This window comes from Calliphora vicina, chromosome 2 (assembly GCF_958450345.1).
Source record: "Calliphora vicina chromosome 2, idCalVici1.1, whole genome shotgun sequence".
Classification (NCBI taxonomy): Eukaryota; Metazoa; Arthropoda; class Insecta; order Diptera; family Calliphoridae; genus Calliphora; species Calliphora vicina.
In genome coordinates this window covers 115,613,056-115,631,743 of record NC_088781.1, presented here as the reverse complement: position 1 = coordinate 115,631,743, position 18,688 = coordinate 115,613,056, and the positions used below count along the sequence as shown (strand labels likewise).

General features: G+C 29.1%; 2 protein-coding genes across 2 annotated transcripts; one reads left to right on the top strand and one right to left on the bottom strand.

Moving 5' to 3' along the window:
* The first annotated feature begins 361 nt into the window (after positions 1 to 361).
* Maf1 (repressor of RNA polymerase III transcription Maf1) lies at positions 362 to 14,127 on the top strand. The gene is made up of 3 exons (XM_065499501.1): positions 362 to 2,045; positions 12,823 to 13,100; positions 13,167 to 14,127. Exons 1-3 carry the CDS (start codon positions 1,689 to 1,691, stop codon positions 13,219 to 13,221), a joined length of 690 nt encoding a protein of 229 aa, XP_065355573.1. The 5' UTR covers positions 362 to 1,688; the 3' UTR covers positions 13,222 to 14,127.
* A 1,993-nt stretch (positions 14,128 to 16,120) lies between these two features.
* Positions 16,121 to 18,523, bottom strand: LOC135951457 (uncharacterized). Its single transcript, XM_065501114.1, has 2 exons — positions 16,496 to 18,523; positions 16,121 to 16,384 (listed from the first exon to the last, which is right to left on the bottom strand). The coding sequence occupies exons 1-2, from the start codon at positions 18,434 to 18,436 to the stop codon at positions 16,253 to 16,255; spliced, it is 2,073 nt and encodes a 690-aa protein (XP_065357186.1). The 5' UTR covers positions 18,437 to 18,523; the 3' UTR covers positions 16,121 to 16,252.
* Between the last annotated feature and the right edge of the window lie 165 nt (positions 18,524 to 18,688).

Here is an 18,688-nt window from a genome sequence, read left to right as displayed (position 1 = left end):
TTTACTATCAAAAGTATTCGGTTTATTTAAAGGAAATAAACCACCGTTTTTTAAAATTAATAACGTAGCATTATTTTGAATCTTTTTCATTCTCTATTTTAGAAAGTATATTATTATTTATTTTGAATGTATGTGATTTTGGTCAGTAAGTTCAAAAGAAAATTAAAGAAAGACACGATTTAAAACTCGCAATGTAAATCTTTCACATTTTATAGCATCTTACATTTCGTTTTTAACGGAACAAATTATTAAAATACAACCATGCTGCTTATACCAATTTTTGCAACACTGATGGTTACTCGTACCAAAAGTATTTATTTCCCGCTACTCTATGACTCATACCACCATCAAGTAGTTGTTTAAAGTAACGATTCCAATTGAAAATTTCTACAATCAATAAATTTCGACATCAAGTTTTTCGTTCCGCTAAAAAAGTTACAAATATCAAAGTTCAAGCAAGAGAAAAAATCTCGCAACAACTAAAAAAATATTGTATATCTATTAATAGCTTGGAAATTCAAGAAATAAAAAAAAATATATACGAAAAAAGCTCAAGAAAATACCAGGGCGGTAGAGAAGAAAGAAAATATAAAGTTTCTTTTTTATAACTTGAAAATTTTTATGTAATAGGTGAATTTATAAAACTGCGAGAATGTCTTTATTACGATTATTTGCAAATATGTATGATATGGATTTTGTAGAACATTTATAAAACACAAAGTGTTTGGAAAAAAGTGCATAAAAGTGTTTTCGATTATTAAATAACGAAAACACAAAAACAAAGACATCGTTTTAAAATTAATTTAATAAACAAAAAAGAACCAACAACTTTTGTGTGTACTAAGTGAAATCAAGGGCAAACGCACCGATTAACAACAGAAAAAAGCGTAACCAAACCAGAAAACAAAAACTATTAAAAGACGCCATTTTGAAAAAGCATTAACCTAACACAAAAACAGGAATTGTGTTGTGAATAAAGCAAAAAAAATATTAAATACAAAAACGGAAAAATATCCAATTAGAATTCTGTAAAGAGAATCCTAACATTTCGGTAGATTCCTCTTTCGTTACTAGTGTAATGTTTACTAAGCAACACCACAAACAACAACAGCAACCGAAATCAAACAACATTTACAGAATAAACGACAAAAGAGCAGCAGTTAAGAAAAGAATCCTTGTCCATCCCTCGACCATGTTCAGAAACTTCAATTGCCAATTGACGACCTACTCATCGATAACGGCAATGAACAACAGTAATATACAAAGCGCTTCACTTAGAATTATTTGCCAGCAACCGTGGTTTATAAGAGTCCAAGCCTAAGTAGTGACAGCGACCTTTTAATCTTCTAAATTGATCGAACAACAATTTAACCTTTTTCAAGGTTCAAGGTCGAACTGTCCTCTTAACTTAGATTGTTAAGTTATATGCATCGTTAAAAACAAGGATTTCAACAAAAAATATATATTAAAATATCGAACAAATTATTAAACGAACAAAAAAATCTATTTGACTAGATTTTCTAATTGGAACACATCAGTCAAAAAAGTTTTGTCAAGACATTGGATACTTTCATCACTGAAAGAACAAATCATACATACTACAATTTGACTGATTTAAGGATTTTACCTGAAACGTAATCTCCTTTAAAGCTTGTATTCGTCCAGAACTTAAATCTATCGCAAGCATCATGAAACTTTTGGAAAGTTCTCGCTTTGAAGCCATCAATAATGCCTTGTCCATTGGCTCGGGCAGTAGCACCATGTTTGGACGCATAGAGTCATACTCTTGCAAAATGGTAGCCGCTGATAAAACTTTGTACAAGCGCTTTACGGCTGAGACTCATGGTTATGGTCCTCATGATTTGCAGGCCCTTTCGCCACCCCAAACATTGGTGGATATGTCGCCGAATTTTCATCGCAACAATAGCCAGTCGGGGGATGAGGGTGTCATCTTGTGTGACACTATATCGCGTAAGACTTTGTTCTATTTGATTGCTACTTTGAATGCATCATTTGAACCCGATTATGATTTTTCGGATGCTAAGGTAAGAATTTAAAGATTATTTTATTATTATTTTCAAATAGATTAAAGAGCTAAAGATATCCATACAAAATTGTTAATTTTTTTGGTATATTTTTCTAATAGAAAATGAAACATTTTACAGTTCATGATTTTGTATAAATTTGGTTTTTTCCATAGGTTTTTAAATTATGCACAAATTTTTAATATGCTCTGCAGCCAGTTTTGATTATTAGTTTAATTGTTATTCATTGTCAGCCCACAATAAGAAACATTTTGCTAAACAAAGAACTTGTTCGTAATATAATGAATGCAATATAGATGTATAGCTATCAAAATTAGCTAAATAAAATAATGAAATAGAATTTTATTTTTAGATGTTAAAAAATACAGTATATGTTTTCTGAACACAACATTTATTGTAGGTCATATAAATAACACACAGTAATTTGATTTATGGGTATACAATTTTTATATGTACCTATATTTTAATTTAGAAATTAAATCACGTATTTTATTTATAATGTGTATACCAATTATTTAAAATATTTAAGAAACATATTTCCTTTTATTCACCTTTATAGAACGATGACTCGTTTTGTTATCTATTTAGTAATTTTGTACAGTTGTGATTTGTTATAAACAAGTTAATAACTGATAAGCAAATTTGGAATACAATTTAGGACAAAATAGAAAAAGTAAGAGTGCTATATTCGGATGTGCCGACTGTTGGATGTATTTTTTTTTGACATATTAGAGATTTTCTATGAATTAGGGATTTTTGTTGGAAATTTTGCTTCATCTTGTTTTTCTTATGAAATTGGCGCCATTATTAGAGAATTTTGAGATTAAAAATCTTATGAATGAAACTATTATAGGTTGAAGTATTTTTTATGAAATTAGTATAGATGAAATGAATATTATTGGATCGTATTTAATTAAAAAAAGAGATTACTACAGAATCCTTTAAATAGATCATGTAATAGATCTATATTATATACCCTTCACGAAATCGACTTTCAAAAATTTTCGTTAAAAAAAATTTTAATGAAACAATTTGTTTGGTGAAGAAAAAAATTGGGTTAAAAAGAATTTTGTGGGAAAAAAATATTTTGAGAAAATATTTTTCCTGATTTTGAGCCATGCTGTTTCGAATTTCTATGGCGTTATATACGTTAGATATTCCTATTATCTATGTTAATAACTTAGTAATCTAGATGAAGATAAAAAATTGGTAAAAAATCGAGGTTTGCTCATATCTAAGCCATTTGTGGACCGATTATTCCGAACTGAACGCGGACTATAGTGTATATATTGGTGTATGCAAATTATTTTGAAGGCTTCGGAAACATGATTTGTACAGACAGTCTATAACGATCCAGAATACATATCGGCACCTAAAATACAAAATAACGTAACATAATTTTTCATATGTTTATAGGAGAAGAAAAAAAAGATATTAACTAAAAAAAAACTACTTGAAATATTGAAACAAAATGAAACTAGAAATATATTTTGTAAATAAAAAATATTTTTTTGAATTGTTGTTTTCTAAAACTAAAATAACGTATCATCAATATAAATTTGTAGGAAAAATTTCAATTTAAATAAAATTTTAAAATTGAAAAAAAATTAAATTTCCGTTGTATTCTAAAAATATTCATTTCTATTTTGCCTGTCACTGTTTGTTTATTTACTGAAAGTAAGTTTTTATAGGCGCTAAGTTTTTCTTGTTTTGTTTTGCCTCAATAAACGTAAAGGTAATTGAACTTTAAATCAAACACTATTTGCACTAATTGTGAAGAAACTCTTCTATAATTTACTACATTATGTTACAAAAGCACAATAACATTTTCCTTTTACATACATCAATGATTAAAAGTAGAAAATAAAGTGGTATAGGTATAAACAATACACATTATGGAAATTTTTATTACATAAGAGGAATAATATTTTGAGAAATAATATTTAGAAAAAAATTATAATAGAAAATAACAAATTTGCGTAACGATAATTTGTTTTCAAAACAAATACATATTTTTTGTTCTGCTTTAATGGTTGCCAAAAAAACAACATTGCTGTTGTTGTACTTTATATACTTTTCAAAGTCAAAACAAGACAACCCAGTTGGCCACGTCTTCAAGACAGAACAAATCACCAACGATTTAATCGAACAAATGTCGGGAAAATCGTGAATGACTAAAAAATAAATAATGTCGCTCAGTTTGTCGTTCAGACAATAACAATAAAAATACAGAAGACCAAATTTAAAATTTTCTTGGTCTTGTGCTAATAATGTTTGATATATGACAACATTCAGGACATTGTCACTTAGCTTCTCTTCAATTGTGTTCGATAACAGAAATGTCTTACATAAATCGTCAAAGACTATGTCGTTTAAGATGATTTGGCCAACTGGGGAAATAATACATACTGTTTGCATTAGTATATGTATATAAATGTGTTTAGTAGAATCAGTTTTTAAATAAATATTAAAAAGCTACAAAGTGTTTGTATATGTATGTAGAGAAGTAGATAGTATTGTTTTATTTATAAAGAAATTAACCCATTTCGTTATGTGGTACATGTGTATTTATTTTAAGAAAATTATAAAAATTTATTTATCTCCTTGATTTCTGTCAATCCTTCAGCTTTATCTTCTATACATATAAAAATGAAATGGTCCATGTATGTAATGGCATCACGTGAGAACGGATGGAGCGATTTGGCTGTTTTTTTTTTATTCGATTCGAAATTTTCAGGCATTGTTTTGTAAAGAAAAAAAATTCAAAAGTTCCGGGTAAAACTCGGATTTTTTTTTGAGTCCAGTCAACTGTAATAAAAAACATCCCTAAAGTATGCAGTACAAATTAAGATATTTTATTTGCAAATAAATAAGAACAGGCAGGTGTATGTGGTTTGGAGAAACTTGAAGAACTAATATTAGTAAATGCTACCGGGCGAAGTCGGTCGGGTCAACTAGTATACAATATTTGTGACCCTATACCATATTTTATGTTATAGATTGATTAGCTATATAAATAAATTTGTTCACTATATAAAACATTCTGTGACTAGATTGAATTTGGTATTATTTCGAACTGATAAATAGATGTATTTTGGTAGAAATTTATGTATTAGTCCTATTGTATAGTAATATAGACACAATTTTTCTCTGAGTTAGAGGGGCTCAAAATTTGACATTTTGACCAAACACGTATTTGTTCTTAGCAAATAGTTTAGATAGTGTTACGTTTTAACCTTTTCAAAACGTTGGTTTCTTTCCTTTAAATAAACCCGAACCTTTTGATTGCAAATAAAAGCCGTTTAGTAGTTTAAAAATTGTAACAACTCTTTATTTAAAATGTACAACAACAGAATTAAATAGTCACTGTGTTTCTTTTATACACGTTTATAAATTCGCAGAAATACAGACAAACTTTATAATGTACACGAATTCACTTGAAAAATACAGCGCACTTTAAGGCACTCAGTTGATGTTTATTCGAAAAGCGTCTCTGATAAACTCACTAACGACTGCAACCTCTGGCACTATTTATAACACTGCCATCTGCACTCTAGATTGCTCTTTAACTGTCAAAGCTCGTATATTCTAGAGCTTTCTATTACATACGCCATCTGTGGTGTACTTTCTACAATGTTCTTTAACTGAATATTCGAATTCGATCAATGGTCAACTGAAAGCTTTTATTCAATGTTAATAATGCCCACAGATATGTTACAGTTTGAGAAGCACTGTTATTTGAAAGCATTATGCAACTTTTAAATCAGCCGTTAAAATCGTTATATTTGAATTCAAGTACAATTTCGTAACAATAGATATTTCTTCAATCTTTCGAAAAAAATTTAAGTTTGACTTTTTTTGCAAAATCAAAAACTTTTTCAAAATGGTCCCTTTTTTTCTCAGACGAAAGCTTTGGTCTTTTTCATGAAGAGCTTTTTGTCGCTTAGTGGGATGCGAGTTGGATATCTTTTTTTTATTATTATATATCTATCAAAATAAATGTTTTGTAACTTAAGACAAAATGTTTGACTTTTTTTGCAAAATTAAAAACTTTGTTGATTTTTTTTTTTTAAATAGATAGCTCTTTTAAGAGCTTTTTGGTCGCTTAGAACTAGTTTCTGCGATAAAGATAATCTAAATTCTTCGTTTAAACTTAGATTAAACTAAAAATTGTGTTTCTCACTTAGAACTAGTTTCTGGGACAAAGATAATCTACATTCTTCGTTTAAACCTAGCTTTAACTAAGAATTGTGTTTTTCACTTATTGTTTATTTAGTATAACTGAGCATCATTGCCTAGTTAAACCTAAGTATAAAATGCCAAAGCACAAACAGCAGAAAAACAAAGCAGCTCTTTGTTTTGATTTGCTTTATTCATCAATATAATTGCTTTAAAATTTACAAAAAAAGTTATCTACGCGGTCGCTTTTTCTTATAAAATTTAAAGTATGTATTGCCATATTTATATGAACATTTTTTATTAATTCACGTGTAATTTGACTGAAAAGTATGACAATGCTAACAAAATTTACAGTCGGTAATCCATTAGTGAGAAACACAGTCTTCGGTTAAATCCCGGCTAAATATATTTCAGCGTGTTAAGCTACGTTTAACCTTCGCTTTACCAATACCCACCCGGGTGACCTCTCGGTTTTTATTAGTTTAATGTTTTTTTCATTTTGTTTCGATTTAAATAAAATTTAGACTCACTGAACAAATTTTAGAGTTCTATCATAGCTGTAACTTGTGAATAAAATACAAAATATAAATATTTTTTATATTATTTTAGTTTTTGTTTCCAATTATAAATATTTACTTTCCAAATTATTTATTAGTTAAATAAAGTATTTGTTTAATTTATTAATAATATTTACAGTTAAATTTATGCATATTTATATCTTTTAAAACCAAATAAATTATAAATATAATCATTTTATATTAGTTTAATAAAATTATATTGATATTTTTTTAGAAAATAGAAAAATTTTATATATTCAAATAAAACAAAGTTGAATAAAATTTAAATTTATTTCATTTAGATACAAAAAAATCAACTAATTTCTTTGGAATATTTATTCAAACAAAACACAAAAAACTAAAATTATTCAAACAAAAAATGATTGAATAGAAATAATTCTAATAAAACTTTAGAAATATTTTTATTTCTCACAAATTTGAAACAAATAAATTTATTTTTCCAAAAATTACTGAATAGAAATAATTCTAATAAATGTTAAAGAATATTTTTATTTCACAATAATACTGATGTAAAATGTCTTCTGATTGCATTCTGATTTGAAAAAGTTATTTTCAAAACGAATTACACATTTTTTTCAGACCCTAATTCTCTGATATCTAATATTCTATTTTTAAAAACTACTACTTAATCATTGATTATCAGAATATGAACACAGATTTATGGTTTCAATTGGAGGTTTATTATTAATTTAAATTGTGAAGAACAAAATTCATGAATTATTTTTGAAAACTGTTTTTAAAGTAACTAGTTGTTCAAAATGATCGTCTGACATGGCATTCCTCCTAGGGCTATTTATCGTTGAATTATTTTTGAGCATTGTTTTTGTTTTTTCATAGAAAACGAAGGATCTTTTTCATAAGCAACGGATGAAACATCTTCATCGTCCGAGCTCATTTTCACCCACAACAATTTTTTTTTATAAAACTGTTTAAAAATTTGTTGTTAAAATATTTGACTTTATTTTTACAAATAAAATTATTCAAAGAAAATTTCTACGAATAAAAGTATTCTAAATTTTTTTATTGAATATTTAAATATTTTTCTTTTTTTTTGAGAAATAAAATCATTCAAAGAAAATTGCTTTGAATAAAATCTATCAACAAATTTTCGAATAAATATAATAATATTTCATTTATAACTAGTTGAATAAACTAAATTAATATTTAATTTTTACTATAAAAATATAATTTGAAAATAATTACATGTTTTCATATTGATTAAAATATTTTAAAATCTATTCATTATATGTTGAATAAAATACAACTTATTGTTACTAAAATACAAATAATATTAGTATAATTTTATGAATGTTTATTCAAAACTTTTCAGTATAATATATTTAATATCGTATTCTATTTAAATCAAATAATATTTATTGCTTTATATTCTGAATAGATATATATTAATTAGTATCCTATTTTGAATCATATAGAATGATTTCAATATAAATTTATTTTTGCAAATATAACTAAAATTCAAAAATAATTAAATTTTTGGAAATATTTTGAATAAAAATATTCACAATTTACAGCTATGAGTTCTATATAATTTAATAAAAACACTTGAAACTTTTTATAAGGTTTTTTCGATTTTTTAAATTTTTGTTCGTCGGATATACAGTGACCGACATTACAATAGAATCAATACCAATATTTCATTTAAAACCAAGAGCAATCATAAGGATTGATGTGGACCAGAAAATATAAAAAAGTGGCAAAATGTGTAGTGGACGGACGAAACGACCATTAATTTAATTGGTAGTGATGATAAGACATGGGTTAGACGTCAAAAAATGGCAAAAACCAAAAACGTTTAAACATGGTTTTTATATAACAAAATTCATGTTATGGAATGGCCGTCTCAATAACCAGACTTAAATCCTATGGAAAATAGTAAAAGACAAACTCGGACCTGAAAAATTGAAAAACAAGAACTTTGGCAGAAAATTCAGGAAATATGGTATGCAATTTCCCGATCTACATGCGAAAGTTTGTTAAATTCAATCCCCAAAAGATTTGATGCTGTTATTAGAAATAATTGATATGCAACAAAATATTACGAAAACAACGAATTCTTATGATGATTTTTTATTTTTAATCATTTTAAGACTGATTGATTCTATTTGAATGTCGCATATTTTATTTAGTCTTTTAGATTTGACATCGTTTTTAACATAAGAATGTGTTATTGGGTGTTGATAAACCATGTACATAAAACAAACTTTGGTAAAGCGAAGGTTAACTGACAAGTAAGAATATATGTAGATCATAGTTGAATGCAAGTGGGATATCTATCAAAATAAATGTTTTGTAACTCAAGACATAAAATTGTTTAGTTATTTTTGATAAATATACATATGTATCCTAAACTCAAATCTGTTTAAAAAAATAGACTTAAATTCCATTTTTGCGTAAATCACGATTTTGTTCCGAAAACACGAATATTTCTTAGAATTATATTGTATGAAACAGACAATTGTCTCAGAGTTAGATTTTTCTTTAAAATGGTATTTGATATCTAAATTAAGTCACTCTAAGGGAAAATTTTTAAAAAATTCAGGCGTAAATGCTTAAAATACATACAGAATAATCACTATAATATTGAAAATACAAGGTGAGGTAGTTAGTAAAATTTTTTACAGCAAGTGATAAAGCAAGTAGGAAGGTAAAGAAATTCCTGTTTATTTCACAAAGTTACATCTTATAATTTAAAATATATTTATATTTAAATTTTGAAGAATTCGTTTTTTACCTTGACTTTATTTATTTATTTTATTTCTTTTAATATATTAATAATGTTTACATTTGTCTTATATATATTAAAGAGTTTAGAAACTTTGTTTCTTTTCTGCTTAGTAGTTAAATCTGAATTTTGTGAGCTTTTAGTAATTATTTAATATACAATAGGAAGGAAAAAAAATTTACAAAAACCTTTATGAAACAGTGGTTTTAGGATAAAATGTTATACTAGAGTATATTGAGTATAGGATTATGACTAGAGTTCATTTATGTGTAAATATTGAGAGTATTGACATCTTCTGTTGAAATTTAGTGTTAATCTATTTATTTTATCTTGAACGAGTTCAATGCCAGACAATGCGTGGAGTCGTTGCGTAGAATAGTGCCAAGGAAGGTTATATAACATCTTGAGAAGTTTGTTTTGGGCTATTTGAAGTTTTTTAAGATGGCATTTAGCAGAAGTGGCCCAGACTGGAGCACAGTAAAACATTAGTGAAATATGGATTTTAGGATTAATTTTTTGTTATCGACACTAAGAAAACTTTTTCTGTTTATAAGCGGGTACATTATACAAATTAATTTGTTGATCTTATCTAATAGATGTGGTATATGATTTTTAAAATTCAGTTTGGGATCCAGTATTATTCCCAAATATTTGACGTTGTTTTCCCAAATAATATCGTGATCCATGAATCGAATTGGGTTTTGCGGTAAGAAACATGACTTCCGTTTTCTTGTAAAATATATTGCCTTTGTTTTCTCAGGATTTATCATAATGTTCCACTTTTTGAAGTAGGTTTGTATACCTTCCAGAGCCGATTATGTTCGCTGCATATACATCAGAGCTAAGAATAGCAGTATCATCCGCAAAAATTGAAGTTACACAGTATGAAAAAATAGGAATGTCTGCTGTAAAAATATTATAAAGGACCGGAGAAAGACAAGATCCTTGTGGGCATCCAGCTGTTATGATGATTTTCTCGGATTTCGTTGTATAAATATGTACCGAAAAATATCTGTCGTATAAAAAATTTTGTATAATTTTTATAAGCTCAACTGGAAAATTAAGTCTTTTCAACTTATAAATAAGGCCGTTGTGCCAAACAGAATCGAATGCTGATTTTATATCTAAAAGAATCATCCCTGTAGATTTGCCATTTTGAAAGTTTTGTTTTACCAATTTTCTTATTTTTATTAAGGGTTGTGAAGTATTGTGTTCTTTGCGGAAACCATACTGTTGTGGAGGAAGAATATTATGCAAATCAATAAAACTGTTCAATTTTTCTTTTAAAACTTTTTCAAGAATTTTACTAGTGGAAGGCAGTAAGCTAATGGGCCTATATGATTGTGGTGAATCTGGTGGTTTACTAGGTTTTAGAATGGGGATTGTTTTAGATATTTTCCAGTATTTGGGAAAGTAGCTCAATTTAAGGCAACTATTAAACACGTTTGTGAGGTATTTTATGCCTTTATTTGGAAGATTTTTTAAACATTTGTTATTTATTTTGTCAACTCCAGGCGATTTCTTGTTTTTTAGTGTTTTGATAATTTGTTTAATTTTTTGGCAATTTACAAAATAGTTGTCTGGTGGATTTACATTGCAACTTCGAATTTGGTTTGCTACATAATCAACCTCATCCATTGTGTTTGCATCACTTAGGCGAGATGAAATGTTGTGATTTGACATAAAACATTTGGCTAACGCATCTGCTTTCTCTTGTTGTGTAAAACTGACTTCATTATTTTCTTTCAAAATAGGGATATTGTTTATTTTTCGTTTTAAAACTTTAGAAACCTTCCAAAAAGGTGATGAAGATTTTTCCAGTGTAGTTAGCATGTTATTCCATGTCAGATTTCTGAACTTATTTATTTCAATACTAATTTCTTTGTTTAACCGCGTCATTTGGCGATGATCATTAATATCCATGTACCGTTTCCAATTTCGTCGATATATATTTCTAAATTGAATCATTATTTTTATGTAATTTGGCAAATCTTTAACAACTGGGTTTATTCTTCGCTTGGGTGTACTTTCATCAATTCCCTTCTTAACAGCATCGTTAAATGTGCTACGTTTGTTAAGAAAAAATCCAACGTAGATGGTTGCCTAGATGGATCAGAAGGAATATAGGTGCTTTCATGAGGAAAAACTATTTGAGTATGATTTAGTTGTAGTTTGTTATAAAGGATATTTCCCCAACAGTTACTTCTTTGGCACCCCCAGTAATTGTGTCTGGAATTAAAATCGCCACCTAATATATATTTATTACTGGATGATGTTAGTTTTCCAATATCTGATGCGAATAATTTTTTACGCGATGAACCACTTCCTGCGGTTCCGCCAGGAAAGTAGCACGAGTAAATGTCAATGAAATCGTTGGTAGTATACACTCTAATACCAATATTTTCAATTAAAGATGTGTTTATAGGGTGTATTAATTCGTGACGAATGTTCTTTTTGATAAATATTGCTAAACCTCCACCAATGCCTTCTTGACGATCATTTCTGTAGCAGTAGTAATTTTGCTGTTTTATTGAGATTTTATCATTTAACCAGGTTTCACAAATAAGGCAGATGTCGACATTAGTTTTAATCAGAAATTGGAAAAATTCATCTCTTTTATTTCGAATGCTACGTGCGTTCCATTGTATTATATGAATATTTGTGTTCATGGATATAAAAATTTATAAGCGAGGCTTGTTACAACTTCAAACTGCTGTTCACGCGAGTTACATTTTCTTAAATTAGAAATTAGTTCCAATGTTAGATTTTTTAATTCCTCAAAAGAAAAAAGATTTTCATGATTTGTAGTTTGATTAAAATTTTGGCTATATCTCATATTGGATGAATTTGGCAATTCATTTTGATTTAATGAATTGGGAAAGTTAGCACTGTAGTTTGTGTTATTGTTATGGTTTTGAGTTTACCTTGACTTTAAATTTATTTTTTTTAAGGTTATTTTCACAAATTAAACTTTTTTCATAAATAAAATGTTTTTGATAAAAAAAAAGTTTTTCACGAAGAAATTTGTTCACCAAAATTTTTTCAGATACAAAATTTTTATATTTTTAGCTTAAATTATACTTTGCTTAAGGGTATATATGATTCGTCACAGAATTAGGGTCACCTGTTTCTTCTTCTAATAGCTCAAAGTTTTAAAACCTATTGTTATAAAATCTGAACTGTTTCATTTTAATTTCCATTTCATTTACTTTAATATTACATATGTACTTTAGTTAAATTATTAATTTTCAAAATACATATTTAATTTTCTTTGCAGAGCCATGAATTTAGCAAGGAACCCTCTTTGCAATGGGTTATGAATTCGGTTCATTCGAATTTATCGGCTTTAGCTGGTGACCAGTATCAAGGACTGCGTCAACCATTGTGGTCGGCAATTGATGATGAAATTAACTTACAGGAGTGTGACATTTACAGTTATAATCCTGACTTAAGTTCAGATCCCTTTGGTGAACCCGGCTGCTTATGGTCATTCAATTATTTCTTTTACAATAAGAAATTGAAACGTATTGTTTTCTTTACTTGTCGTGCTGTAAAGTAAGTTATATAAACGAAACGAATAGAATTTTGCAATGAATATAATAATTTACCTATTATTTTCAGCTCTTTATATGCCGGTGAAACATCAGATTTCTCCATGGAAGAAGAAGGCTATTAAATTTAGCCATATAAAATAATTGAAATCACACAGCTATATCTATTTATGTCACACAATTTTTTAAAATAAATATTCGTGTCGCCACTAAATCACTGATTTATATAAGTTTGCTAAAAAAAGCAACAGCAACAAAAAAACGTACTACCCGTTTACAAAAATGGGAGTTTATATATTTACCCTGAAAATGATCCTTATGTTTGAAATCTTTAACTTGTTGGTGTATTTATGGGCTCGAAGGCAGGTGAGAGCTGCGGTGTGAGAATTCGTGCCTCTAAGTACACGCGATGCCAATTGAAATATTAAATATTATTCTTATTAATTACTATATTATTTACTTTTTTTTATATATTATTTTGCTCCTGATATCATAATATATATATATATAATGTATGTAGATTTAAGATTTTCTGAAAAGTAATGAAACTTGTCTAACAATCTAATATGAATTCAAGTACATATATTAATTAAATCTAAACAAAACAAAAAAAAATCTCTAAACATTTAATTACTAACAATAACCGTTACAAAACAATATTTTCTTTGCCTTAACCAGCTTTTTTTATATTACATAACAAGTAAAAAAAGTTAAGATTACAAATGAGATGAGTTTTAAGCTTGTCTATCTACTATTATTTTTTTTTCTTCTTATTTTCAGCTTTTTATAAGTTACAAATTTTATTTTATTTACCTTTATAATTATATTTTTTAATAAAATGCTCCAGAGATTTTGCTTAAAATTTTTAGTCTCTTTTACAATATAAAAAAATAACTTAAACTAATACATTAACTTGTGTTATATTTTTAATTAAAATTTTCAATACCATTCAAATACTATCTACTATATTAATATTACTACTACTATTATAAAAATATGGCTTCAAATAAAAATATATTAAATCCTTTAAATTTGTTATTTTCTTTAAAGTATTTTATATGCAATGGAATTCGATTATAGTTTTTTGGGCAATGTGTTACCATTTAATGGAAAAACATGTAAATGGTAAATGATTTCGAATAAGGTAGGTTAGGTTAGGTTAGGTTTTCCAGGCAGCCACGAAATAAGGAAGATAGAAAGAGCAGCTCACATGGGTCCATCAATGGTCCTTTTGTGTTACCTGAAAGTAGAAGAAAGAAGAAGAAAGAGGGACAGATATAAGTGAAAAGGGAGAAGAAGAAGATTGAAGAAGTTAAGGAGGAGATGTAAGAAGAAAAAGAGAGGGAGGAGGAAGGAGATCTTGGAGAATTTACGTGCCAATGAGTCGGCGATCATTGGGTCACTCTAAAGTGATCCCCGTGTCTGGTCTTTTCAACCAATTACTTCTACCTATAAAGGCACTAATGCCCTCAAGCCTCATATTCGAGAGCTCAGAGAGACTATCAAGGGAACGATGCCCCAGAAACCTTAGGCGTAGATCTCCTAATGCCGGACAATGACAAAGAAGATGAAAAATAGTTTCATCCTCCTCCTCATTTTGACAACTTCTGCAGAAGTCGTGGTACGGCAAACCAAGTCTCCTAGCGTGGTTACCAAAGGTGCAGTGTCCAGTTATGACCGCCACTACACCACTCAATTGTGAGCGTGTAAAGCCAAGAAGATGAATTGTCCGTCCCCGATTTAGTCGGGGCCATATCGTCCTGGTCATAGTGCATGTGGGTTCACAGTCCCATCTTGCCTGAGCGAGCTCATAGTAGAAGTTACTAATTTGTAGCTTGCATTTGGATAACGGAATCCCACATAGGAAATCTATGTCTCCGTCAGGTAACATGGCGCCTTTTCTCGCCAGATCATCGGCAACACAGTTGCCCGTAATAGTAATATCCCCGTGTCCCCGTACCCACTTGAGTACGACTATTGAATGTCTCGCCATCCTGTTTAAGGATGCCCGGCATTCCTGGACTAAGTTAGATGTTGTGTATACACCTGTCAGGGATTTTATAGCTGCCTGACTGTCAGTATATATACAAATATCCCTGTCAGATATCTTGTTATAACTAAGCCAGTTAGCCGCCCTTTTGATGGCCGATAATTCAGCCTGAATAATGTTACATTCATTCGGAAGTCTGAAAGATAACCTAATATCAAGTTCCCGAATGTAGACACCTACGCCAACTCGATCTCCCTTCACAGAACCGTCCGTATAGACTGAGAGACCCATTGTGTCATGTAAGGGCCCGTTCATTGCTTCCGTACCACACGGAATTGAGAAATCGAAATTCCTCGCTAAGAAGGGCCTAGAAATGCAGTAATCGATATTCTCCGGAAGAGTCTGAATACTACCTATTATGCTGGCGTGACCATATGGAGCGTGTTTCCACGCACCAATCGCGTTTAGCCTAAAGGCAGAAGTAAATGCCATTTTTCTTGCCATAAGATCCACAGGGATCCAGTTCAATATAGTAAAGAGCGACTTTGTTGCGGTCGTTCTTAAAGCTCCTGTTATCAGGATTGCCATTCTCCTTAACACTCTCTCGAATAGCATACACGTCGAGCCACTGTCTAGTGCCTTCCACCAGACAGAAACTCCATAAAATAGTGTCGGCTTAATGACCGCATCACATAGCCAGTTGACAAACGAATAAGGTAAATGTGGGTAAAAATTCTACCACTCACTTTAATCAAAAAATAATCACCCTTATCGTGGTGGGCGTAAAGCCAAAAAATTATTTGTTTGTTTGACAAATTCGTCTTACACATTTTTAATGTTTTATAATCGCACTAAATTCAATTTTACGGTTACATTCCATCAACGGTTCAGAATTAAAAAAAAATGTCAGCTATATTCCATACATCCACTATCAAAGCTAATTCTTTAGCTTTATTGAGACTTATTTTAATAGTTTTTTTCATACAAAATTTTTAAAATGGATTTCTGATCTACATAGTTTCAGAATTGGGGGGTTGTTTGCTTTTAAATTGTATTTATTTAATATCACTACAAAGAAGCCTTCATGGCCAAAGTTTAATATTATAAGTAAAAAATATTAAAATTAGAGTATTTTACATATTTTTATTGCATTTAACACATATGCTTTAGTCTTCATTTTCCTTGGATATTTTTGTACATTTTTTCATGACAGCACTGCTGTCATTCATGTTAGTTAAAAATTGTATACATTTATTAAATTGTTCCTTATCCGTATGTGCCAGCAATAATGTAGCATACTGAAACGACAATAAATGATAGGATTATTAAAAAAAACATTTCGTAATCTTATAATACACATACCAGTCATGGTATGTGGATATAAAAATAATTTAAAAAATAAAAATTACCTTAGATAATAAAGGATAATAAGTCTTTGCCTCCGTATTGGATAAATATAGAACTTTGGACAAACCGATCCAGTCTCTACGTAAAAGAAATTGACGTGCGTATTTTAGTTTCATATTTTGATCAGATATCGATACTGAACGCGGTTCCCAATAATCATAAATAGACGTATTACATGATATATTACGTTCCTGCCAAATAGGATGATCCTCATCATCAATCATTTCCAATACATCATCAAGACGTTTTTTGGGAATTTTTCTTATTGAACCCTTTTTGATTTGGTCTTTGGTCAGCTTACTAATTTTGGTAAATGGTTTCTTTTGAAATTCTCTAGCTACATTAACTTTTACGACTCGTGGCTTGTCAGACTTTGGTCTACCTCTTTTTTTTGGTTCCGTATTTGTACTTGTGTTTAATTTGGACTTTGTTAAAGAAGTATCAGCTATATTCATAATATTTGAAATTTCAATACTGTCATTATTAACACTATCATTATCTAAAAGCGATTCTAAATTTTCCGTTGCTGACGTATTTATTTTCTTCGTAGGAGTATTTGACTTAAAATATTTTAATATACCAGTTTTTTTGTCGCTTGTGTCTGCTACCAGTGTGTTATTTAAACTTTTCGGTTTTCTTCCTCGTTTTTTGGGCAGTTCAGATGTTTTGGCTGCTTTCTTCAAATCATTATCACCATTAGTAGTTAATGATATTTGTGAATCTTTATCATGTAATATATTTCCTAAATCTGAATCATGCGTTTGTTTCGTTTGATACTCTGTTTGTTGGTCCTCCGGTTTATCCTCTACATTTGATTGTTTTAATGTTTCTACATTTAAACTTTTCGGTTTTATTCCTCGTTTTTTGGGTAGTTCAGATGTTTTGGCTGCTTTCTTTAAATCATTATCACCATTAGTAGTTAATGATATTTGTGAATCTTTATCATGTAATATATTTCCTAAATCTGAATCATGCGTTTGTTTCGTTTGATACTCTGTTTGTTGGTCCTCCGGTTTATTCTCAACATTTGATTGTTTTAATGTTTCTCCATTAAAACTTTTCGGTTTTCTTCCCCGTTTTTTGGGCAGTTCAGATATTTTGGCTGCTTTCTTAAAATCATTGTCACCATTAGTAGTTAATGATATATGTAAATCTGTAGTTTGTTTCGTTTGACTACCTGCTTTATTATCCTCTGGTTTATCCTCTACATGTGATTGTTTTATATTTTCTGAATTCGATTTTCTTCCTCGCTTTTTGAATTGTTTAGAGATGATATCAGAGTCTTTACAGTCATTGTTAGTTAAATCTGTTTGTGGGTCACTACCATTCAGAGGATTATTTAAATTTGTATCACAATTTTCAGTTATATTTCGTTCAGAAGTGTTTGACATTTCGGTTGCTGCTTCAGCTTCTTCTTTATCTAAACTTGTGTTCTTTAACATTTCAATGATGATATTTGTATCAATAGTTTCAATCATATCATCGGCCATCTTTTCAAATTGACTTATTTTTTGTTTTCTACCTCGCTTCTTGGGTTTATCAGGATGTTCGAGATCTTTGCTTTCTATTGTACTATCTATAAGTGAATTTGTTCCATTTAATGTTTCACTCATTTCATCACATTGTTCATTCTCCATTTGTAGATTAGCATTAGATAATTTTATTTTCTTTTTTACCGGCTCATATTTCAACATAGTAGAACAAAAATCCTTACTTATATCGAATTCACCGTCTGGTAAAATTTCTGGATAATTTTCTACAAAGATTTCCGATTTTAATCTGGTTGTTCTTCTCATTGGCAATCGGAATGTAGTTGGCTTAACTTTTTTATTACTCTTTGGAGATGTTCTTGAAGTTTTTCGCTTTCTTGTTTTTTCAAAAAATTTAAACATTTCTATGTTTTGTTTATCTTTATTGATGGACTCTGAATTACTAATATCCATGATTTAATTGTAAAAAGTTTCGAATTGTTTGTAATTCACACAGGTTAAAATGTTAATGCACGTGAAAAAATAACATCGCTGTGATCAAAACAAACTCAGCAACAAGGCGAATTTATATAGGGTGACGACAGAACTACACATGCACAAAAAGAACAGTTACTTTGTTTTTGTTAAAAGATAATTGTACTGTCAAAGTTACCTGTTGTTGTTTTTGCTTTTGGGTTTGTTGTTTTTACGCCACAACAAACACAA